Raw genomic sequence first — 26,716 nt, 5'->3', positions numbered from 1 at the left:
CCAAATTGCAATTTAATTTCAATAATTTCGTTGCACTGTGCTACTTGGTTATGAATTCGCGTTCGATTAAATCGAAATATTTCCTTCGTTTTTCACGATTTTTTGTTCGAAAAAATCGCGATGAATCGCAATTTTCTATTCGATAATATTGGAATAAATCGATGTCGGTAAAATCGCGATACGTTCTCCGATCGAATCGCAACTTATCGCGATCACTACTACTTAGGCTCTCGCAATTCGCAAATTTCTAGGTGAATATGCATATTTTATCAGAATCAGCTTCAGTGAATTTCACAAGATGCGGAATAGCTTCGACGGGACGTAATTTTGAATGAGTGGGTTAAATGGTCAGAATTTGGTGTTTTCCGGCCACCAAGAGGTCGTATCCTTTTTCAAAATTTTTGAAAGGAAAATAAGATAACTTGGAATGTTGAAATCCTTATCGCATGAAAAAAAAATCCATTTTTGCAGTTTTGCCCTTTTGTGCCGCATGACTTGGGTCAATTTTTGCAGATACAGGCGTGAAAAAAATGAAGGAGAACAAGAGGATTTGCGGTGCCCCAAAAAAATGTACATCATGGTGCATTAATGATAGAGTATTACAGAGCCGGACTGGCTCACATTTAAGGGCGTAGACCCTTAGCCGGATAAGGGATCGTAATGTGGTATTTCGCCCAGGGGGTGTGGGGGTACCCCCGAAATGGAGAGGGGTCCAGAATTTTTGGGCAAATCAATGTACATCGTGAAAAGAGAATCTGACATTAAATTCACAAAACAAGAAAAAAATTGAGTATCAACACAGCCGAAAGATAGGAGAGATGTATTTGGGTCTCGTTTCTTAACTCTCTCGAATTAGAGCGACACCTCTTTTGGCAGCTCAAAGCAGAGCATTATGCGAGTTCCAGCCTCGCGCCATTGCGCCTTCAATTTTGCACATGCAACACGGACATCCATCATGTACGAATAGTTGTATCTCTGCGCCGTCATCAACGCGCCCCTTTCTCTATTTCCGTGCTGCTTGTTTGATTCCGTTTGTCCACTGGAAAAAGAAGTAGCTTAGATTTAGAGTTCAGACTCTTGAAAACAACGACAAGAGAAAGTAATCTTGATTCAATCGGATTTTGCTTGAATCAAAAGGAAATCCGCTTAAATTAAGAGGATTGGCTCTCAATTTTAGCGAAAATCCGATTGAATCAAGAGTACTTTCTCTTGTCGTTGTTTTCAAGAGTCTGGACTCTAAATCCAAGCGACTTTTTTTTCCAGTGTCTTATTTGTATTTGTAGTGGTGCGCTTCGAAGGCTACATGAGCAACACATCCGTAAATAGGAGAAACGTATTTGGGCCTCGTTTTTAACTTTTTCCCCCGAATCTGAGCGACACCTTATCGGCAGCATAGAGCGGAGCATTGCAAGTTCAAGCCTCGCGCCATCGCGCCTTCAATTTTGCAGATGCAACACGGACATGCATCAAGTACGAATAGTTGTATCTCTGCGCCGTCGTCAACGAGCGTCCTTTCCAATGCTTCCCTTGCTCTTGTCCTTTTTTGTAGGTTTCTTTACTCTTACTCTTACTTCTTCTTCTCTCGTTCATTCACGAATTTTCCGATTTTTTTCTCGGTCATAATTTGCTTTTTCTTCTTATTTTGTCATCCTTCAGGGGGCGTCTCTGCCAAATGACAGATTTGCCTTGTAGCTAGTCCGGGCCTGGAGTCCCAGATAAGACAGGAATATTTAGCCAATATTTAAACAATATTGTTTTGGTATTTATGCAAACATTGGGCCAATATTGGTTAAATATTGAGCCAATGTTAAAATCGTACACCATCTTTCCTTTTGGCATAAATACTGTGCCAATACTTTGGCTGAGAATACTGTGCCAGTACTTCAAAGGGAAAGTATTTGGATATCAATATTGAGACAATACTACACCAATATTGAATCAATTTAGGGGTTCGCAGCTAGGGGATGGTGGAAAAGGGTTAATTGTGGAAATAATTTTAGAAACCATGAAAAATAAAAATAATGAAACCACTGGGATGTTATTGAATCGATTTTGCAGATTAGAAATTTTTCATCCACCTTGGGGATTGAACCCGGGACCTACCTAACACTAACCGACGACCCTACCGATTGAGCTTCACTAGACGATGTATTTTAGTGACTTAAAACCGGTATTTAACGTCGAGTTGGACGGGCAACTAGGATATTTTCCATCTGCCTGGATTTGTCCGTGTATTTATTTTACTTTTTACTTTACTATATTTTTTAAATTTATTTTATCGTTTTACTTTGTTTTATTTCCTTGCTGACTCTATTTTTTTCTTCACTCTATTTTTTTTTTTTTCAAGCACTTCATTTTTTTTCTTTAATTATTTACTTCTTATTCCTTTACTTTGTTTTGTTTTACTGTAATTTATTTTAATACTTCATCATAATTTTTTTGACTTCAGTTAATTCTTTAAATTCATTCTATTCTTTAACCTCATTTAGTTTTTTCCCTTATACTTTATTTTTTTCTTCATCTCAGTTTTTTTACTTCATCTCCTTGCTCCCTCTAATGTTTTACTTCAGTTTAGTCTTTGACTTCATTTTATCATTAATTTGATTTACTTCATTTTATTTCTCTTCTTTTGTCTCTGTTATTCTATTATTTCCACCATTCTATTATTTTATTTATTTTTTTCTCTTTAAATTTTTCATCGACATTCTGAGATGCATTTTGCATTTGATTGCAGTTTGATGTCTTCCTCATAAAGACTATGCAGGTGCGATTGCCATAATCTCACAGCTGCACAGCTACTAAGTGCAAGTTCTACAGGAGACCAATAAGCACACGAGATCAAGAATTTCTTCTTCAGTTGAATTTAAATGTTTCATTTGAAATTTGAAAAATAAAAAATAAACAACCAGATGTGAATGAATGATAACATTCTCATTCAATGATAATATTCACAACAGTACATGAACTACAAACGAAACAAAAAAAGAAATAAACTGAGATCACGCGCAAATACATTGAAAATGACCTCAAGGAGGTGGAAATTCAACAATTTCTTGGGAGGCAAAAAAATATATATTATATTATATTATATTAAATTTGACAACAACTGCAATAACCTTTATGAATAATAAGGTTGAAAATAATGGATAATTGTTCAGAAAGAACACATTTGAGCTACGTCTTAAATCTAAGCCTTATTATGTTTAATACTTTTCGTTATGGGCAGGCATTTAGTATGATGACTTATACCGATTAGGATATTGAAAATATTTTAAAAATATTTTGAATAGCAGTATTATTGTTTAAAATATTTTCAAAATATTTTGAAAATACTTACCAATGCATTACTGTCTTTTAAAATGTTTTTAAAATATATAATAAATATTTTGAATATAAATATTATATGTACTGATATTTTAAAAATACTCTCACGATATAAATTTTTACAGTATTGAAATACAAATATTTTGAAAATATTTTTATGATGTTTTGGGTAAACATATTATTTTTAAAAATACTAAATGATGATTCTTTAAATATTTTCTAAAAAAATAATTTTGATTATAATATTATCAAAATATTGTCAGTATTGTGTAAATATTGCGACAGTACTGACAATATTTGCCCAATATTGTAAAAATATTATGTCTTATCTGGGGTATTACCTACTCGCCGAATAGATTTGATTGGTTCAGGGTAAGTTGGGGGTTCGGCCCACAAAAGCAGTGATGCCTTATATCGACTACATGATACAATACTGCCGTGCTGTGGAAGAACGCCGTATAAGCCTTCAGGCGTTGCCAAATTTCTTTCGAAAAAGCATGAATTGACAGGAAACTTTATGAATGTTTCTTTCTCGATTTTTCCGAGGATTTCGTTCGTAATTTGATCCGAAAAGTCTGAAAATGGTAAGGAAAAATATTCATAACTCTCTTCAAACATAACTTTTCTAAGAGAAAATTTGGCATCATTTGAATACTTTTGCGGCGTTTTTACTTGACACGGCAGATTAAAGATGCCGGATCTATTCTCTTCTATTCCAAAAGTCGCTGAACTTATTTGTTGCATGGACTCAACGTGAACTTTTCAGCTGATTCTTTGAAATTAAATTTTCGATTTCGATTAAGTCGATCATTTTTTTCTGATTTTTTTGTTTATAGTCGAACGATCGGGAAGCATCAAAATTAAGGGCGGAAAATCAAAGAGGGTGCGAACAATTTTCACCCCGGAGCAACTGGAGAGATTAGAGGCTGAATTTGAAAGACAACAGTACATGGTTGGTCCAGAAAGATTGTACTTAGCACATGCCCTCCAGCTGACAGAGGCCCAGGTAAGCAGTAATGGTTAACACTCTTTCTTCTATATCTTTCTTCGCTACTTCTTCCTCCTTTTTTCTGGCAAACGAGGGGGGGGCTCACGCCCTCACCTACGCCCCCTGGATCCACCGTTGGATCACCAAGAGGAGCTTTAAGTATGAGGCGTTACATTGGGCGACGCTTAAAATTTAATTGAGCTAAAGGCAAACTTGAACGCTTGATGATATCTACGGAAGCCAAGATACGATACCAATCTGCAGTAATCAGCTGACATTTCGAAAAAGGTGGTGAAGAAGGCACAATTTTAGCCTCTGTTCGTCACATTGAAGGATTAACACCCAAACCACATATCTCGATTTGCAACGTTACAGATTTAATATAATACTTACTTTCTTAAATGAAAAGCTACTCAATGTCAATATTTAAAAACATCCACGATTATTCCTCTCTGTGCAAAGAGAATTCTGGAAAAATCCAAGGAATAATGTTGATCTCTTCAACTTGGAAAAAATAAAATAGGGACGGAGATTTTTAAACACGGCAAACGAGCTATAGTGGTCTGGGAGTTCCGCCGTCGATATTTTATTCACAATCAACTTATTTTAATTTGCTACAAGTTATTCCAATTATCACTATGAGATCGCTACCTTTTTTTTGACGACTATAAAAATAATTGTCACCCAATACCCGAACTATTTTCGCCACCCAATTTTTGAATTTCTAATAGCTGCTTAATGGGCTTGTTGCACTATTTTTTTATTGCTAGTATTTAAAGAACTAAAGATCCTAATGTCACAGGAATGTTTCTCGAGTTTTTTAACTACCGGAAACCCCAAAAAATCAACTTAAAAACGCTCCAAAATTCGGATATTCATAACGACCGCTTTTACTCGGGAACGGATCCGGTACACTCGTGATGTCACAGTGCATGACATCCCTGGTCTCTTTATAGTGAAAAATGTTTTTCTCCATAAGGAATGTGCACCCGCTTGATGAAGAGACCAGATGTATCATGTACTTCGACGTCACGAGTGTACCAGATCCGTTCCCGTGTAAAAGAAACAGTAATTTCCAGGGCCGGATTAAGGGGGTGGCCACATGGGCCGCGGCCCATGGCGGCAAATCTATAAGGGGCGGCAAATTTTGAAATTTTTTTAAATGTAGGTATAGAAAATTCGAATTTAGAAAAAAAATTACAAACGAGAAAAGGCGACAAAATCTCTAATTTTCTGAGAGTATAGTAATTTCTACTTTTGTCGTCTTCAGTGATACAAGAGACAACACCTTTAATTAGTCGAGTTAAGAAAGAAATCAAACACGCAATTTGGCCTGGAACGGCGCGACTTAAAGAGAGACGATGACGAGGACTTGAGATGAAAAGGAGAAGCTCTCGGCGCGGCGATCGGCATGTAACACATATTAGCCCCTACAAGACTGCACAAATACTTCACGCATTGTGGCAAACACAGTGCGATCAGCGTGAAACGCATAGCGCCTGCAAGACAGCGTGAATACTTCACGCATTGCGTCAAACACAGTGCGTTCAGCAGCGGTCGGCGTGAAACTCACAGCGCCTACAGGACTGTCGGAATACTTAACGCATTGCGCCAAACACGGTGCGGTCTGCGCGGCGCGGCGGCGGAAGTTAAAGTCATTAATCCATATTTATATTTGTTCTTTCATAATTTTTCCGTTCATTTCATATGAATGGAAGGCCTTGTCCACACAAAGATAGGTCTACGAGAACTTTCGTGCAAAGTTCCGTGAACTTTTGCTAGTAGTGTTGACAGGGCTTTCCCAAAAAATGTGTTCAACACAAGTAAACGCGTCTTATGCACCCCTCCCCCGCTGGCACGTTCATTTGATGGTTTTTATTGATGTTTCAAAACGAATGAGAAGGGGGCGGCAAAATACAGGCGGCCCACGGGCGGCAAGTAGGTAAATCCGGCCCTGGTAATTTCATAATTTTTTAACACCGCCATCGTCCTTTTCGTAAAAGCCATTGAAATCAGTCAGCAATTCGCAAATCCCCGCATCTTGCAACAGGCCCATTGCCATTTATCACTATCGAATCTCTATTTTCGAAAACTCTGTTACGTGAGGCAACTTTGAAAAACATTTCAATTTTTCGAGCTTCCGTCATAAGAAGTAGGGTCATGATGTATTGTAACCAATATGGACCACATTTTGCAATAAGGAACCACTATTTCTGGTTCATTTTAGAAACAACATAAATGCCATTGGTTTCCCTATGCAGATATGTGCTTTTATGATAAAGCCAGAGATAGTGGTTCCTTATTGCAAAATGTAATCCATATGAAACCCATACCATAGACCATCATTGAAACAGGCTACATAGGCTATAGCCTAGGGCGCAAAATTTGGAGGGGCGTTTCAAAAGAGCTGCGTTTCAAAATACCATAGGAATTCTTATAGCCGGCTAAAGAAGGCAACAGAAAATCATATAGTCTGGCTGTAGAATGCGGAGAAAATCATACGGCCGGGCTATACGAAGCGATAAAAAATTATACAGGCGGGCTATAGTTCCTATAGTCGGGCTTTACACTTTATCGCCTGGCTGTTGCTTTTTCGCCATCGATTATAAAAGGCTATAAGAAATTGTGTAGAAATTCGTGTGCTTTGTAAATCCTTAAGTTTGTACGGAATCACCTTAATATTCACAAAACACACATTATATTTTCCTTTACTACATATTTTTTTTCATCAATTAAAATGAGAATAATCCATACAGAGTGTGCAAACATTTCAAAGTTATGAGTTGAAAAACGCTGACTCCACGAGCTTAAATATTAGAGCCTAACACAAAGCGAAGCGGCGGCGCACTGGCGCCTTCAAACCTAACAGGGATACTTCACGCATTGCGCAACGCGTGAAGTTTCCCTGTTAGGTTTGAAGGCGCCAATGCGCGTTTCGCGCTGGCTGCCCGCCCGCCGCGCCGCGCCGCAGCGTACCACGGCGCTTGAAGCAACTATTTCACACCAGAGGTATTGAACAGTATCATACAAAATTGCAGGCGCTCCAACATGTTAGGAATGGCAGGCATCCTTCAAAAGTACGGAGCTTTCCTCGCAAAATAAATCAAGATACTACGGCCCAAAAAGAGAGCGGTAGTCCAAAAACTCACTAAGTCCTAGCATCCGTAATTAGTAACGTTTAGCATACACTTTATCTCCAGGCTGTTGCTTAGTCGCCATCGGCTATAAAAGGCTATAAGAAATTGTGTTGCCGGCTATAGAAGCTATTGGAAATCTTACAGCCGGCCGTAAGTCTATGGTATTTTGGGACACAGATTCTACAAATTGTGGTTGACAAAGGTGTCTTTTTAAAGGTGAATTTGAACATTTTCCGGACTCCTAACATCCTCCTTCTGATCTGGAGGGGAGGGGCGTCTGGGGGCCCAACCCCCCCCCCCCCCCGCCCCCCACGAGAGCGCCTACTTTTAGGGGCGCCACCCTAAGTTTAGCCTAGGGCGCTAAAAATGTAAATCCGGCCCTGATCATTAATCCATTGCGATACGTTTTAGGTGAAGGTATGGTTTCAAAACAGACGGATAAAATGGCGTAAGCAACACTTAGAGAGACAACAACAACGGCTGGCGCTTTTGAATCAAAGGTCGCACCTGTTCCAAAGACAATTCGGACATCTTAATCCGCAGACACAGCCTCAATTCACCGATGTGGACAGGGACAGCGAGGTGGACGAAAGCAATAACGGGGACTCCAGTCATGTTTCGCCCGCCGCCAACTCTCAGTAAATCCATCCAATTTGTTTTGTAAATACTTCAAGTTATCTTGCCCACTTGTAAATAGTTTACTGTAAATATATATTATGTTAGTACTTGGTCTTCAATCAATCTGCCCCATAGTGCCCCATCTGTTTTAACTTTTTAGGAATGAGAGGTTCGCTCTGCCGCACAGTGGATCGAGTCAATGGGGGAGGTCGGCCAAAATTTGGAAACTTGAAAAGCTCATAACTTCGTTCATACGAAACTTTGAGGTTTTAAAAGTGGCTCCATTGGTTTTCTCGTTAAATTTTCTTCCAGATGCACCCCTTAAAATCTAAAATGTGTCGAATTAAACATCAAAATTTGCAGTTTTATTTAAAAATTTCATGTCCGACCTCTATGACTGACTCGATCCACTGTGTGCCGCTCCGAGGAAAAACGCCGTATCGACATTCGAGAGTTGCCGAATTTCCTTTGATAAAATGTTTATTTTTGCTAAAAGTTAGGCATATTTTCCCTCAAAATTTTCAGATGTTTTCGGTGAAAATGTGAACAAAATTGCTTGAAAAATCGGAGAAAAATATTGAGAATTTTCCCAGTAAATTCGTTTTTCTATTGGAGGAAAAATAGCAACATTTGAAGGCTCTTCGGCGTTCTTCCCTAGTAGTTTCGTGCTGAACAAATACCGCGGTTCTTCATACAGTTCTGATTGAAATTAATTTAAAATAAAAAAATAAATTAATGAAAAGTTTTTGATTAAGGGGGCAGTCTCTCGTTCTTTATCTTGCGTACTTCACCAGGAAATGAATTGATTCTTTGAGCAGAGAGAATAAATTGGGCTACATTTTGCAACTAATTTCAATGTGAGTTTCCTGTACAATGTAATTTCATGATAAAATATGGCAAATAATCAGCCAAATCTAGGGTTGGATCGTTCATATCCAAAAAGGGCTAACTGTGAAAAACCAATACTTTCAGAGAATAAAATACTACCGAGGAAGAAGTGATTAGAGGACATTTTCTCAACTTAAGAAACTAGTATAATCATTTAGGAGACTTTGTGAACACAGTGATCGAAAATTGACGGATTTATTTGTTCAAAAAAGACAAAATAAAGTCAGAGAGCAGGTTTTAGACGAAGTTTGTGTCCTTCGTTGTTGTATAAAATTAAATATATATGTTATAAAAATTTAAAACGTAGTACAAATGAGCAATTAAAAGCAAAATATTAAAAATTGCCTGGTCTAGAAGCTATGAGAAAAAAGAGAATAGATATAAATCATTGAGATAATAAATAGTAAAGAGATGCTAAACTATGAATTACGGGCATTGTCACCGTAAAAACAAAGGAATGTGTAAATAATTGAACGATTGAATGAAAACGTGTACGAAAGCCAAAGCTTCCTCCTAATGCATTCGTAAATATTTTGATGTCATGTCATTTGTAACACAGTGATTAAGATACTAGTGGCTGATCAGACTGCTGATTTCAATTGATCTGGGTATGATGGGAGCTAAATTTAGAATCAGAAATCGAAAAATGGATCCATGGTATTTTTCAAGACGAGGGCAAAATTACTTGACGAACATGGTTCAGTAATAAACTTTAAAAAGATGGATTCAAAATGGAGGAACTAATTTTTCAAAGCTGCATGGTGGCAGGCATGCAAATCAGATTCCAAAACAAGCTGTATAAGATTTCTTTTTTTTGACTCATTCTTGTTTCTGTCAAGTTCTCATTTTAGAAGAGCAGAATAATTATTTTTAATGAATCGTATTTTTACTGGATTTATAAAAATGTATCTTAGATAAATTTAATTCAGAATTTTACAATTATTACAGGGTTAATCATTTTTTTTTTTACTTTAAAGGGCAGAATTATTAATGAATTGAATGTTGAGTCGATTGATGGGGACATCTTGTATTAATATGGCGATATCTTTCCAGTAACTGATTAAAATAGGGTTAAGGACTTAAGAAATTTTCTGGCAATTATTTGCTGGCACTTAAGAATGAAAATTACTGCGGTTTAATCACATTTATAAATTTTAAAATTAGACGGTCAAGATCCATTCAGGAAATTAAAGTTACAGGGGAGGATTAAATTTTCTGATTAATTATGAACATTCGCAGAAAACGCTGTAAAATGCAAAATTGCATGTACTGAATGTAAAAAAAAAACCTCCAGATTAGGGTGAGAGGAGCAATAGATTGTAGCATGTGCCTCAAAGATTGGATATTATTATGTCATGCAACAGTTGGCGCCCTTCTCGCGATGGACAGCAAGCGATTTTAATTTACACATATTTTTATGACATGAACTTATTCAGGACGCCTGGTACACTCTAAATTTTTATTGACTGAACTTAAAAAATTGGCAACATGCGAGCATGCAACGATAAAAAATTACGACATGACGAAGTCACGGATATAGAACTTTCGTGCGTCCTGCCACTTGTCTCTTATGACATCAAAAAGTTTTCATTCAAACATAATGCACATCTCGCACCGAAAAAAACATGCGACGAAGCTTCTTATGTATTAAAGTATTTGCAAAAAATTAAAAAATAAGACATCCTTCAAAGTAGTAAACGAAGTTAAAAGTAGTTAAAAAGTTAAAAAGTAGTAAACGTAGTTAAAATACAAAAATCTAAGCAAATATTGAGATAAATGAGTGAAAATTGTAAAAAAGTGACAGTAAAAAATCTGAAAAATGCAAGGCTGAAACGTAGCAAGACAAAAATGTCGGTAGAATAAGAACATGGAACGAGGGTGCGGTCAAGGAGTTACATGAAGGTAGAACCTGAAACAGAGAAAAGAAGAGCATTAAATTAAAGTAAAAATAAAATCAACCCTCAATCTTGTCGTAATTTTATCTCTTTAAAATCGAAAGTTTATCTCAATTTTTCACAATTTTTTGTTCGATGAAAATGCCATAAATCACCGTCGATAAGATTGCACTTTTATTGCAAAAACGATGAAATCGCAATTTAATAACCGATAATATTGCAATAAAATCAAAGTCGATAAAACCGCGATATGTTATCCGATCATATCGCAACTTATCACGATCACTGCCACTTGGGATCTTCGAATTTACGCATCGAAAAACGTTTTAGATCTTAGTTGGGAGTTCATGTTGGTAATTTTGCGTTGCACGAATTGTGTTTACGTGAAATACGAATAATGCTTAAATTTTCGCCTAGCCTGAAGGTCCACCAAGTAAAACCAGACTTACCGCGGCTAAAATTGTCCCTCGGCCATGGCTGGGAATTCTGCAGGTAAGTCAGCGGGTGCGTTTGCTGCTGCGACATGGACAGCAGGGACTGATTCGGATTTGGAGACCTAGAAACACGGAGAGGGCATTAGTTAAGGGCTCTGCAGTAATACAGGCAGTTGCTTTGACAGCACTCATTAAATCGATTCGCGCAGGGTTTTCGCCAAGTTGAATGGGCGTCGCGTGGATTAAGGGAAAAATCTGAGCAAATTATGACTTTCTAGCCTCCCTTCCCCCCTTGTCAGCAGTTTAATCATTGAAGGGGGGAGGGGCTAAACAAAAAAAATCGGTAAGAAATGATAAAAATTGTCTCTTCCAATGATTATTAAATAAAACTAATTTATAAAATTTTTCAATGAAACAGCATACGTCAGCACCAAAAATTTCTTCAATTTAAGGAAGTGAAAAGCTGTACTTACAATGGGAAAGTAAATTGATTCTGCTGGTTAAGACTTGGGCTTGCCGGCAAAAATAAAGAATTCGCCGTGTCAAGTGAACAGCACATCTGTAAACAAAAACTAAAATTAGAAGGAAAAGGGACAGTTCAAGTTTCCATATAACACGAAATTTATCAAATTTTAGACACCTGCAAATTATCTATTGAATGCAATTTGACAAAGAACGGGAAGCTTCTCTCAATAGGTACAATTTAACGCTTCGAGACTACTGAGCCCATTTTCTCAAAACTTCCCTTATTGCACTTACGGCTTTCTTCGCTATCACGGCAGCTCCGATCAGCTCTTTTTTGGAAAATAAGAGTGCAAAAAAAGGCTTGAAAAAAGATCAACTTACCCCAGCAGAGGAGTTTGGAAACTGGAAACGAGAACGCCCGTTTTGGCCTGATGGAGGAGCTGGAGTCGGCGGTAGTATGTAGTCGAAATTCATATTATTGTTGTACTGAGCAGCATTTCCATTGCCGAAGTAATTTTCCGAATTACCCTTCCAAGAATTTTCATAAGAAAGGGCATCGTTCATGTTGGAACCTACAAAATGAAAAATCACACAGTTGGAAATAACTGAAAATGATTGGACTGAAAGGCCAAGATTCCCACTCTAAATTGCTAGGTACTTTGTTACTTTGATTCCGATGATTATTTTGGTTTCGGTATAAATACTTCGGCGACAATGAATGTAGTGCCTTAAATAATGGTTATCGCAAAGGATTAAGTTTTGTTTAAACCATCCTACATAGTAAGATCTACAATAACTTTTCTTCCATAAAATCTTACTTGCACAAAAACATATGAAAAAGGTAGGTAACGACTGCGAAAAAAATTTATTTCATGATTTATAATTTGAAGTTTCTCAAACGAAGGAAAATAGGTCCATACCGAGCTTGCGAAAATTTCTCAATTAATTCATTTTTTTTTGTCTTTAACAAGAGTGCGACTTTTTGTCCAAAATTTTGCTGATTTTTGCATGTGATCAGAAGAAAGATCGCTGAAATTTTCAGTCAAAAATATCTAACAGTTTTTTAACAGTGAAATGCAGTGAACCACGATAAACATACATGAATGAAATACAAAATCGAAATTTTGAGGGCCGTTAGAGGCAAAGATTGGACCCTCCACACCTCCTTTGGTAATTACATGCACTGGAGAAAAAAGTAACTTGGATCTAGAGTTCAGACTCTCAATAACATTGACAAGGAAAAATGCTCGCGATTCGATCCGATTTTTCCTTAAATTGAAGAGCATAGCCTCTTGGTTTAAGCGGATTTCCATTCGATTCAAGCCAAAATTCTGATTAAATCAAGAGTATTTTTTCTTGGCAATGTTTTTAAAAGTTTGGACTCTAGACCCAAGCGCCATTTTTTTCCTGTGTGAATCGAGGGGGAAACAAGAAAAAAATGACTGCATCTTGATATTAAAGACACAATTCAGTGCAGTGGTCATTTTACAAGTCGGCAACACCGTTCTTCCGCCATTTAAATCCATTAAAAATATCGATTCGAATGAAATTAACTATGCCTCACCAAGAATCGATTGTTTAACATACTTTCAAATGCAGGAGAAACAGTGTTGCTAACTTTCAGGAATCGCCACCAGTGGCGTGGCGTGAATTGCGTTATATCGATTGTTATGCCATTTAAACCCATGGTAAAAAATCGATTGTTAAGGTGTTCGCTGCAAACACCCTGTTTATCGATCCTTTTCCATAGGTTTAAATGACATAGCAATCGATACATCGCAATTCACGCCACGCCACTGATAGCGACTGATTCAATGTGTGGAGAAAGAACTCACCGAGGGTTAAGTAGGAGAAACTGGTATCCAGTGACGGAGGCACGCCGTTCATGGCACACGCAGTGCACTTCACATTATTGAGAGCCAGATTTGACGGCTTGGTTTTTTTCTTGCGTCGCTCGGTCAAGTTGACATCGTAGTTCAATTTGGAGGAATCGTGCTTTTCGCAAGAGCTGCTTTTCTGGGGCGACCTAGAAGCACACGACCGGGTACTTTACTTTTTACGATACATCAACTCTTAAACAGGCCTTCAAAATATCCGAAGGTATACACTGCCATGCTAAGGAAGAACGTTGTATGGACATTCGAGAGTTGCCAAATTTCCCTTGATAAAGCATGTATTTTTGACAACATTCACGAATATTTCTCCTTGAAATTTTCAGATATTTTAGATGAAATTGCGTACAAAATTGTCGGAAAATTTTGGAAAATAATATACACAATTTTCTCAGGAAATTCGATTTTCATCGAAGGAAACTTGGCAACGTCTGAAAGCTCATAATTTCTTCGTTAGCACGGCAGTACACCTCAAAACACGGTGTACACTCCGGCAGGCGCAGCGTAGGCAATTTGCACGTCGAAACGTATGTGTTTAGGTGTAGCGTTTGAAGTATTTCCAGGAGGTTGAAGGCGCGATGTCGGATGCCCGCAGCGCAGGAGCGCCTTTTGTGGCTTGCGATAATTCGAAATCCCGGTGTTTGCGAATTTAAGCAGAAAGAAGTAAGTGCATCCTAATTTTAAATCTAAATTTTCGTATATACGCCCATTTTCAAAATTCTCTGTAAAGACGTTAATAAGCCTGTGACGCTGAATGTCTTAAAATTTACTAATTAACTAACTATTTTTTGTGGTAACTCTTCAAAAGCTTTGATTTGAATAAAAATTTATAAACGACTGCTCGTACATAAATTTTCGTGTAAATTGGACGTATTTCTGCCAAACGGAACTACATAATGTGTATTATGACGTGAGCTCTGTTATGTATATATTCTTATGGGTCTCGGGGCTCATGTCTTAATACACATAGCTCCGTTTGGCAGAAATACGTCCAATTAATACAGCTACTATAATGTTGATTTAGTGCAATGCCATAACTTCAACCGCGTGCTGATCATCTCGTCAAAATTGGGGCTCTGACCTCCTAGGGACGTATCGCCCGTAGATGGCGCCATTTTAAAATCGGAGAAGTGCCCTTTCCGATTAAGCATTCGTTCGCCCATACTACATCGGCATAGGCCATTCTATGAAATGACCTAGTATGTTAAAAATTATATTCTCGTCGCCATTCCGATGGCTATTGAAATGGATAGTAAAAATTGATCATGACTCACACCACACTCTCTTAAAGGCATGAAGGGCCTTGCCGTCTTTCATTATTTGATGCTGCGTCAGTTATAAGTACATCGCTTTTCTGTTTTCTTTCACCTGTAGTAATTGACTTGTTGGATATGCTAGGTTTAAGTTTGACAGATTCATTTGACGGGCTTGGAGGACAAGGCGCATAAGTAAAGTTTTTATTATTTCGAAAAATTCGTGTTCAGAGTTTTGAAATTACACGGATATTTACGGCGGAAAGGAGGCTAAAACTGACTTTCTGATGCTTAAAAATTGGATTCTGGGAGCGAATTTTTTATGGAATATGCATTAAGACTAGTTTCACTTGAAATAATTTTTACAAAACTGGCAAAATTTTTACAAATGTCTACATTTTTTCAAAACTGCACTCATGGCGCCTTGTCCTTTAAGGCCCCTTATTTATCCTGCCACTTGACTTAGACAGTCTGATGAAGCTTCTATATAGTCTCTAACAGCAGGAAAATACTGCTGTGCTAAGGTAGAACGCCGTATGAACATTCAAGAGTTGCCAAATTCCCCTTGATAAAGCATGTATTTTTGACAACATTCATGGATATTTTTCCATGAAGTTTTCAGATATTTTAAATGAAATTGCGTACGAAATTGTCGGAAAATAATATTCACAATTTTCTCAGTAAATTTGAAGTAAAATCGAAGGAAACTTGGCAACGTCTGAAAGCTCATATGGCGTTCTTCCTTAGCACGGCAGTACACCTCAAAACCCGGTGTACACTCCGGCAGGCGCAGCGTAGGCAATTTGCACGTCGAAACCTATGTGTTTAGGTGTAGCGTTTGAAGTATTTCCAGGAGGTTGAAGGCGCGATGTCGGATGCCCGCAAGCGCACCTTTTGTGGCTTGCGATAGTTCGAAATCCCGGTGTTTGCGAACATAAGCTGAAAGACGTAAGTGCACGGCAGAATAGAACCGTAGATATATTACCTTTTATTGTTGTTTAGCTCGTCGCTGGCTGTGGATCGGGGTGACGATTGCAACTGCAACTGCTGCTGGTAAATCTCATTTAATTGATGCTTGTCAGGGAGCCGCTGGCTCGTCAGGTTCCTCTTGGGGCGACTGTTGTACTTGATGCGACTCAACCAATTTTCACGACTCTCCTTCGACGGCCGCTTCCAGACCACCGAAACCACTTCGCCATCGATGACTCGACCTAAAATCCAACCCAACGAATTTATCACGTCATATGAGCATTCATTCTTTACAACTATCTGATTACCAACTCGTCGGGTGTTATGCACACGTCTTAACGGACGCGTTGGTGACAAGATATCGCCTTGATGCCTATTCAAGCTTTACGGATGTTCGTATCACATATCGATGGTCAGAGTACAGTATCACGTATCTACATTGCGGTGTTTCAAAATTTCCGCTCCTATTTTATTATTTCGATGGGAAGCAATCGAACGTTACAACTTAATTTGTATGCCAGATACTCTGCTAACAGAGATGAAAAATCACGGAGAAACATTTTACGTTGACTAGTTATCCGAAGAAAAAATAGATTTTGACAAGTAATCTGCAACGTCGCAAACGGAGATACGTGGTCTCTCAATTTGGTCATCGGAACGTAGAAAACTGAAGGCATTTCGGCTCTTTTCGCACCGATTATATTCGTCCGTAACAGGAAGACTAGGACGCGCCGACAACGGCGCCTTGATACAACTATACAACCTCGACGGATGTCCATATTGCGTTCAAAAAATTGAAGGCGTTTTGAATTTCAGCTCACTGACTGCAGCGCTTGATTAAACTTGGACCGAGGCGAGGTAGGTATGCCTTTCTAATCATGCCCGCATAGCTCTAATTTGGACGTATACCTGCCAAACGGAACTATGTGCATTGAGACATGAGCCCTGAGGCCCATAAGAATATATGCATAACAGGACTCACGTCATATTGCACATAGATCTGTTTGGCAGAAATACGTCCATTTCAAATCCGCGCAAAGATGCGATTTGCTTCTTTAAGAGAGCTCAAGGAACACAGCAACGATCATATTGAAACAATTTTTGATGGAATAAAATTGAATTTTTTTCCCCACCATAGGGCACCATATAGCATTCTTTTCACAAAATTTGGTCAATAAGTTGCGGTTTTAAACGATCAAGAAAAGTAGTTCCATGCAAGTGCGAGAGAGGTAGGTAATTTACATTGCAAAAAAATTGCACCTCATTTTAATTTTATTGCAATAACTTTCAATGAAAGGAGCCGGGAGCCCCTTTAATTCGTGAAAAGACGACGTACACAACACTCCGATACAGTACGATGGTGTAAGTCCGCAAACACATATCTCGTTTGTGATGTCTGTAAATCTCTGCCCTCGTGTTATTTTTTGAAAGGAGAACAAATGGACATCATTCCGTGAAGTTTTTGCAGAATTTTCTTCGCACAGAGAAGAAACATCACGGCAGTTTCAAAAAATTGCCGTTGAGTAGTTTTCCGTTTAAAAAATAAAGTATGACAGGAAGTCTACGACGTCGCAAACTGAGTTACGTGATTGCCGACTTACACCGTAAAATAGCAATAATTTAACAGTGCCAAATGATTAATTATTTGACAAGAGTGCGACACCGCAAAATTCATCTATAATTGCGCTGATTTTCACGTGCGACCGGAATGTTCGCCATGACATCAAATAATTAATGAACAAAAATTAATTTTGTGCAAGTATCTGCGAGAAAAGCAATTTTCGGTTGAATGTGTCGCTGACAGTTGGCAATCGCTGAAAAGTTCAATCTGACTGCGTTGAATAAAAATAAGTGTAAATATACAGATAAGATAGAGGAAAGAATGCACTGATTAATAGACATCGAATTCAAACGAACGTTTATTCTCCTCAAGTGCATTTTACTAGCGAGCATCCTCACAAGGGCGTTGAGTGAAGTCAGTGACCTAAGTTGGGTTTGGTTAGGATAGGCAACTAAACTAACTGCACAGCAAACCGTATAGTATCACTGGGATTTGAAGGCGCTCCAAGCTGAGATCGTACTTCTGAGTCTTTTTGCCATTTCTGCAGATAAAATGTTTATTGAGAAAATTGCATGGCAGTGCAGGATATACTTGCACAGAAGCATAAGTTATAGGGTGTCTACTAAAACAGGCTGGCCAAAATTCATTACTTTACAATACTTTTTCAGTACATTCCCAAGAAATTCAGTACCTCCTTAGCGGGAAAATTCAGTACTTTATCAGTGCCTCCAATCGACGAAATTCGAAAAATTTCAAAAATTTGAATTTCTCGCTCAAATTGCTCAAAAATATCAAAAAAATGAAAAATTCCGGACCTTCTGGCGGCATTTCCGCACTCTTTTCTGTACTTCCGGACCGCTCTCAAAATATCGGTACTATTTCCAGAATTTCCGGAAATCCCGGACTTGCTAGGCACCCTGTTGATTTACAAAGAAACGGTATGCATCTGTCAGCATACAAAAAAATAACTTACCATCTAGTTCTTGAAGCACTTTATCGGCGGCTTTCTTACAGCTGAAATGAACAAAAGCGAAATCTTTCACTTTTTTAATGCGGGTCACATATTGCAGAGGCACTATATTGGCTATGATCTGTTTCAAGCGCTCCTCGGTGGTCTCGTCGGCTAAATTTCGCACGTACAAGTCCGTCATCTGCAAAATACGGAGACAAAACGGAAATCAGCATAACGGAATTTCAATAATTTTGTTAAGAGCAAAGATTATCAAAATCAAAGTCATTGCTTTTAAAGAAAGTTACTAGCCAAATAATTCCCTGACCAAGACGTAAAAGTTCATTTTGACTTTTCCTCCAGTTACCAGTAGGTCTAAAACTGCTGTACTGACTTACTTCTCCACGTCCAGCTCAAAAAAAAAATAAAAAAAAAAAAAAAAAAAAATAAAAAATAGTGTATTTTCTTCGGAAAATACACTAAAAATTATTCATAGCTCCTTCAAAAAAGCGACTGTTCCGAGAGTATTCCTTACACCTCTTAACGAGAGGGCGAAGGAATTTCAGTGGCGTGGCGTGCTTGGCGATATATCGATTGATCTGCCATTCAAACCTATGGAAAAGGATCGACAAACAAGGTGTTCGCTACTCACGCATCAAGAATAGATTCTTCACCATAGCTTAAAATGGGAAAATATCGAGAATCGACCATTCACGCCTCGCCACTGGTAAGTCAGAATCGGCCATACTCGTTAAAATGACGGAATATTAATTTCATTTTATTTCTCACTGAAAACTTTGTCCTGAAGCATAAGATGATATGCTGGTCTTTAATTAGATTATTCCAAAAGAGGAAAAGCTGAGGCGCTTATTGACGAAAGGACCTAAGCGACAAAAACTCAAAAGCCTTGGAGGTCGGAACAAATAGTGGGAGTCAAGGCTCATGAGCTCAAGAGTGCAGAATGTTTACGAACCAACGCCTGATCGGTCGTCCGCGGGAAAAATTGCATAGGCTACGACCTTGAAAAATGGATGGTATAACATTGACTACGTTTTGATCATAATGCGCTTCATTTTAGCGTGCACCCTCCGAAGTTGTGTACGCGCGATGCCCTACGCACCGAACTGCTTGGTCGCTTTTTCCGTGACTCAGAGATTTTAACGCGGTGTAAAAAAGTTGGATGGGGGTGGGGCGAAACGCGTGATACAACTATTTCGACTTCCAAGTAGGTAAAATTGCATGTCCACGAAATGAAGGGGAATGTGAACTCTTTTCAGCTGACTTAGAGACTTTAACGCACGAATTGAGATGCTGGATGGGGCGAAACGCGTGATACAACTATTTCGACTCCCAAATAGGTCAAATTGCATATTCACGAAATACAGGAGAATATGAACTTTTTTCAGCTGACTTAGAGACTTTAACGCACGAATTGAGATGCTGGATGGGGCGAAACGCGTGATACAACTATTTCGACTGCCAAATAGGTAAAATTGCATATTCACGAAATACAGGAGAATGTGAACTTTTTTCAGCTGACTTAGAGACTTTAACGCACGAATTGAGATGCTGGATGGGGCGAAACGCGTGATACAACTATTTCGACTTCCAAATAGACAAAATTGCATATCCGCGAAATGAAGGAGAGTATGAACTCTTCTCAGTTGACTCAGAGACTTTAACGCACGAATTGAGATGCTGGATGGGGCAAAGCAAGTTTAGTGATACTAATATATCTTTTGAAATCCCAGAAAAGATAAAATCGCATAGAAGGAGAGCATGGTGTTCTACATATCATTCCAACTATCCAGTTCGTCAAACTCAACTTTCAGTTTTTGTAGCCGAATGTTCAGTTCGTATAACCGAACCTGTGAGGTCAAAAGAAGTGATGACTTTCGGGTACATGAACTACGCTCGGTTAAATAAATCAAATAATCGGGTTTATTCGAAAGATTCAATCCTCAACGCACTGATTTTTGAAAATACAAGTATGAACAGTATATGTTGATGCGGAGATTACAAAACTAGAGCAAAAACGTTGAATTTTAGAGAGATTTAATTTAATTTTTAAGTTTTTAGAATATGAATGCGATTCACCGCCAATAAGCTCCCTCCTGTAACTCCTCTCTAAATTATGGGCTCAAGCGGAGATGCAAAATGGAATTTCACAGAACGAGATATCATCTTGCTGAAAATTGGAACTTCCATGATTCTCAGAGGCTGCGTTTACAACCTGCAACAATTGGACGTATTTCTGCCAAACGGAACTATGTGCATTATAGCGTGAGACTTGCTATGCATAATATATTCTAATGGGTCTCAGGGCTCATGTCTTAATGCACACAGATCCGTTTGGCAGAAATACGTACAATTATTCGAGAGTTCGTTAAGAAACTTCGGAATTCAACTCATGATATTTTTCTTCGTCAAAACCTTCATTGTTTCCATGCGTTTCATGGGAGAGATAAGTACTGATTGTGAGTTCATTGAGTTTTAAAATATTTCATGAAATAACATTATGAAAAATCTTTCGAGGAGTTTCGTGAAATTTTGCGTCTCTGGGCATAAATGAGCACACTGGAAAAAAAGTCGCTTGGATCTAGAGTCCAGATTCTTAAGAACATTGACAAGACAAAATACTCTTGCTTCAATCGGATTTTTGCTTGAATCAAATCCGCTTACATCCAGAGGCTTAGCTCTTCGATTCAAGGAAAAATCCGATTGAATCAAGAGTATTTTTTTCTTGTCCATGTTATTAAGAGTCTGGACTCTAGATCCAAGCGACTTTTTTTTTCCAGTGTCTTATTTGTATTTGTAGTGGTGCTTCGAAGGCTACATGAGTAACACATCCGTAAATAGAAGAAACGTATTTGGGCCTCGTTTTTAACTTTTTCCCCCGAATCTGAGCGACACTTTATCGGCAACATGGAGCGGAGCATTGCAAGTTCAAGCCTCGTGCCATCGCGCCTTCAATTTTGCAGATGCAACACGGGCACGCATCAAGTACGAATAGTTGTATCTCTGCGCCGTCGTCAACGAGCGTCCTATCCATTGATTCCCTTGCTTTTGTCCTTTTTTGTGGGTTTCTACACTCTTACTTACTCTTCTCCCGTTCATTCACGCATTATTTTTCGCGACTTTTTTTTCCAGTGCATGAACGAAATTGTAGCTTAGTCTAGAGTGGTGACCGGGGGGGGGGGGGGGGGGGGTGTCGAACCGGCGACATTCGCACATCTTACCCTGGGGCCACCGGTATTTCGGAGGGCCAGGGGGGACCCCTAGCGGGGAGAGGAGCCGCCAAAGAGTGGTTGCGCCGCTTGTCGGTGTGATGACTTTGTAGTCGATTCGGCGGTTCGGGCAGTAGTGGCACATGTGAGCGCGGCGCGCGCGGCGTGCCGATAAGAAACCGGCGCCCGCGCCCGCCGGATGCCTCTCTTCTACATTGTAGCTCGCTCGGGACTTTTGATGCTGAGTTGCGTTTTCGCGCTCCAAGGTGGCCTGCCCGCCGCACAGCGGATCGAGTCCTGAGACAAGAGACCCTCCACTAGTATCTTGGCTACGGTGGAAGCTAAAAAGCCCTGGATAGACGATCGAATTCCGAACCAATTCCGATCAAAGTAGACATGCTGATGACTGATGGTCACCATCTACCATCAAATTTTGACCGGCCGCATTTATTTGTTCAAAGTAAGATCAGAATAGAGTGCCATCATTCATCGTTTCCTGCCACAGGAAACATTTCTGCCAAGTTTTCATTTTAAAACGAAGCAATTTAATGAGTTTAAGACTGAAGACTCCCGACACTTTGATGCTACTTTGATCGGAATTGGTTCGGGAATTTGATCGTCTATCCAGGTCTTTACTTTCGGGACTTCGGCATTCTACAGTTGACTTACCTACATGGTTCAACAACGTTTCGGCAGTTTCGTTCTGCAAACAAGCCGAAAATGGCCGAAGTTTGGGAAACTTGTTTGGCTCATCATGACGTCACCCGAAGCTCATCATCCACCATGTAGGTAGGTCAACAGCCGAAATTAGGGTGATGACTGTTGTTCCCTTATAATGGGACGTATTTTATGCTAAATGGAACTATGTGCAAGTGGAAAGATGGACTGTGCTCGTTAGTGCTCGGGCCATAAGAATGAATGGGACTTTAAAAGCTGCCAGTGACGTCAGCGGCAACGACCCGGACCGGGCGGGACGGGGAGACCGGTGGCGGGACCCTTTAACTCATGAGCCCTGTCCACAAGGCTCTTGTCACATGCCCACGGCTCACGAGTTAGCGCTCAGTTCCTTATGATTTATTGTCAAATCCCGCTTTTCCACTTTCTCAAAAGGAACTATATCCACTTTTACATTCTTTCTTATGCAGCTTCCACGAGCACATCCCATCTTTCCACTAGCGCATAGTCCCTTTCCGCATAAATACGTCCAATTGACCACAAGAAATTGTTGAATCCCCGAAAGTAAAAGCTTTCACCTGTCGCCAAGAGACCAGTGGAGGGTCTCTTGTCTCTGGTCGAGTCAATGGGAGAGATCGGACAAAATCTGGGAACTTTGAAAGCTCAAATTTTTAAAAGTATGAAGCAAAACGTTTGAGAGTAGTTTCATTGTTTTTTGGCGACATTTCCTTTCAGAAACACCCTTTGTAATGGAATTTGTGGCGAAATAAACATACAAATTTGAAATTTAAATAAAAAATTTCAAGTCCGACCTCTTCTAATTGACTCGATCCACTGTGCGCCGGCTCCTGACTCGCGTGCGGTGCCGGGAATGCCGGGTCACCATTTCGATACATCATCGATTTTTTCCAATACACGGGTGCCTACTCGGCCACCCGATGTAAAAAAAGAGGTCATGAATAGGTCAAGTATTAAGCATCATCATTTTTGATGGAAAATGAATCGAAAAAGTGACCTAATCTCGACGCACACCGGGCTTGAAACTTGTCGACCAGAACATGACCCCAGCTCACTTCATTTTATTACGACTCTATGTACAAAATATTGTACACAACGATTTCATGCAACAGTAGACCTTTGTGTTGAGTGCAAAAGCTTTTCCCCCAGAAAAATCCTGCTGTCATTCCTCGAATTTTGCGAAATTTGCCAAAATCTAGTAGATTTTCAATTTTTCACCCAACACAGGACGACAGCCCCAGCGCATGAGCATGAAGAATCCGTCACTTTCCGGCCAAAGTATCACAAGCGCCATGCGACGTTTCAAAATTTCCGCAGCTATTCTTTTATTTACAGAGCAGTATTCAATAAAGTTGTCCAAAAATTTTACTGTATATTCTTCGTGCTGCCGATAAAATTCAGTGAAATTTTCAAACAGATTTAACTGACAATTTCCTCTGTAAAAAAATAAAATGGCGGCGGAAATTGTTAAACGTCGCATGGCGCTCGTGATACTTTGGCCGAAAGGTGACCGAATTCTTCTCAAATGCAAAAATTGCAAAATTCAGAAAACTGAAAGCAGGATCCATTTTGGAAAAAACCTATTAATCGATTCAGAGGTCGATTACTATATCGAATAAAAAGTTAAAATCCTAACAGAATCTTTTTTTTCGCTCTCCAAACTATGCCAATTTTTGTTGGGAACGATTCTTTGGGCTCATCAAGCGCTGGGACTATCGCCCTTTCTATGGTTAGAAAGACAAAATCTGTCAACTTTTCTTACAAAATCAATGCGATGTATGGCAAGTTACCTCGCCGACGCAAGAATCCAGAACGAAGTGTTACCCTAACAGTAAATCATACATTGAAACTAGGTATTGCCGTAAAATTTTTCCATGCATGAATTTTCACTCGATTTTATCAACGATGAACTCACATTCCTAGGTTCCATGTTTACTTCGTTTCAGGGCAGGATTAGCGTTTAGGGGCTCAGGATGTTGGCGAGACGGGTAAATGAGCGCTCTATACTTTGTAAATTGAAGGCGATCCACATTTCCAAGAGATAGAAGGGTCCCAGGTCCCCTTACTTTGGTCAAAGGAGATTAAAATATACTGATTTAAGAGCCTTGGGGCCCCTAATAAAAGGGTTGCAGTTATTGAGGGGCAAAACAAATCATAATTACTGAAATCATAAAAAAAAATTCTGGACCCACTCCCTTAAAAAGAAAACAACTTCTGGACTACCGACTTGAGGGGCCTCAGAAACATACAATTGAGGGGCTTGGAGGACAAGGCGCATTAGTGCAGTTTTTGCTATTTCGAGAAACACGTGTTGGAAGTGTCGAAATTACGGGGATCCTTATGGCGGAAAGAAAGTTCAAACAGACTTTTGGATGCTTAAAAATTGAGACTCGGGAGCGAATTCTTCACAGAATATGCATTATTAAGACTAGTTTTACTTGAAACCACTAAAATCTTAATTTTTCAAAAATCTGCACTTCGACGCCGTGTCCTCGAAGCCTCTCGACTATGTGCAAGGTGGCAAAATTTCATGAAAAATAAAATCCTGAAATTTCACTTGAAATATTTCATGAAATTTCATAAATTTATGAGAGATATTGAAAAATACCGGTTCCTTTTCATGTTTCGCAAAATGTAAAAATTGTAACTTTCTTCTATTTTTGTGTGTTTAAGTCCGGGTTGCATACTCTAGCCCCTGAAAAATACGAAATACTTCACAGCCTCGTGAAATTTCATGAAATACTTCACTGAAATGTCCAATCTTTCATTTCTTCCTTACGTTTAATGCCACCCTGACGATATGGTGCATGAAATGCTAAGCTCATACGATACTTCATGCTCCTGGTGGGTCCATAAGTCAGAGGAATAAAATCAGTTTAAAAGGTAAGTTGCTCAAAGTCGTTCAGATTTTTACCTTGACAAGTTCGTCATCCTCGATAAAATCAGGTTCCGGCTCGGCCCAGTCAACGATGAGATGTCGGCCCCAATATCCAACCTTCTCCGGAATCATGTGTCGTCTGGCGATGGCAGCTTGACGGTGGTTGTGAAATTCCAAAAAGCAGAAACCTCGATTCTTCTTGCGATTACTCACGTTCTTGTACAGAATAACGTCCTTCAACCCAGACACACTATTCGAGAGCAACTGCATGACCTCCTCGCGCGTTTTGTCATTCGGGATACCGCCCAGAAAAAGTCTGCAGTTATCAACGGAAATGGCCACCGAAATCTTATGACCCGGCCGAATTTCGTAATCGTTAAAAACACTAATGGCCATTTTGGCTTCGGCCACTGTCGCGTAACGGATAAAACAGTATCCTTTATTGTAACTATTGAACTCCATCATAAGCCGAGTTTCGTAAATCCGACCGACTTTCTCGAACAACGGAATCAGTTCGAACTCGAAACAATCTTGGGGCAACTCTGAGACGTGCACTTCGGTGCCTTTGGGGGGTGGAGGACCCTCCCATCCTGGTGGAGGTCCACCGTATTTCCGCTGACCGTTCTCTTGTATGCAATGAGCGCCTCTTTGATCGATGAAGTCCACGGATTTCGCGTTCAAAGCAGCCAGTCTGTCTTCATTAGGCATCATTGTGCGAGGTAAGATTGAAAAATAGTCGGGTAAAAACACAAATACCAGGATTTAAAATGTAAGGTAGATTAAATCCGAAGCTAAAATGAGGTTAAAAAGACATGTAAAACATCCGATTGCCAACGAGAGAAATAAAAAAGTTCAGCGCGAGGAAACAATGAGTTAATTAGGACCGCTAAATCAAAGGGTGGAGCGACGTGGAGACAGCGCGGCAACACCAAGACACTGACCGCATTCTCAGAATTCGGACGCGAGCGCTGGAGTGGGGGTACCGGTTCCAGGAATCGGCAGGGAGGAAAATGATTTCGGCCAATCAGCATCGAGTTCATCGTCTGCGCTTTCGTCGGGCTATTTTTAGATCACGTTCGCACTACCCAGACAGCGAGCCGTTGATATATCGAAGCTTTCTCGCCACCTGCGCACCTGTCTCAAGGTCGGAGGACACCATCCCTCAATGTTTCGATTAATGTGATTCGACGGTTGCCATTTTCGTGTCAGAGCGACGTGCGATATATCGCATCAATTCGTTCCATAATTTCGGCTACTTGTCATTTTTTTCGACTTTTGAGATCGCACTTCTGTTGTCATGAGACTAAAGAATTCATGTTACCAAATTTAACAAAGAAATTCAACGTATTAAGGGTAGGGTTTTTTTAGAGGGAAAATATCGCATTCGAGTGCAGTTTCGATACCAGTATCGAATGCGATACTTTTCCTCTAAAAAAAACTCTGCCCTCATTACGTTGAATTTCTTCGTCAAATTTGGTACATGAATTCTTTAGTCTCGTGACAACAGAAGTGCGATCTCAAAATTCGAAAAAAATGACAAGTAGC

At 39.4% G+C, this 26,716-nt stretch overlaps 2 protein-coding genes across 2 annotated transcripts in view; one reads left to right on the top strand and one right to left on the bottom strand.

Moving 5' to 3' along the window:
* The window catches only part of LOC109034984 (uncharacterized), a 38,395-nt gene extending 30,221 nt beyond the window's left edge, over positions 1–8,174 (top strand). The window contains exons 3-4 of the mRNA XM_019048429.2: positions 4,161–4,330; positions 7,861–8,174. Of these exons, the coding sequence (XP_018903974.2) occupies positions 4,161–4,330; positions 7,861–8,091 (401 nt within the window). The 3' untranslated portion in view covers positions 8,092–8,174. The remainder of the gene's footprint in view (positions 1–4,160; positions 4,331–7,860) is intronic.
* A 1,017-nt stretch (positions 8,175–9,191) lies between these two features.
* Positions 9,192–26,090, bottom strand: LOC109034988 (probable RNA-binding protein 46). Its single transcript, XM_072296587.1, has 8 exons — positions 25,208–26,090; positions 18,398–18,575; positions 15,880–16,105; positions 13,585–13,775; positions 12,131–12,321; positions 11,758–11,843; positions 11,300–11,406; positions 9,192–10,864 (listed from the first exon to the last, which is right to left on the bottom strand). The coding sequence occupies exons 1-8, from the start codon at positions 25,880–25,882 to the stop codon at positions 10,848–10,850; spliced, it is 1,671 nt and encodes a 556-aa protein (XP_072152688.1). The 5' UTR covers positions 25,883–26,090; the 3' UTR covers positions 9,192–10,847.
* Positions 26,091–26,716: the final 626 nt, after the last annotated feature.

Source organism: Bemisia tabaci, chromosome 2, assembly GCF_918797505.1.
Source record: "Bemisia tabaci chromosome 2, PGI_BMITA_v3".
Lineage (NCBI taxonomy): Eukaryota > Metazoa > Arthropoda > Insecta > Hemiptera > Aleyrodidae > Bemisia > Bemisia tabaci.
The sequence above is the reverse complement of the archived record's forward strand: the minus strand, read 5'-3'. Positions and strand labels throughout refer to the sequence as shown.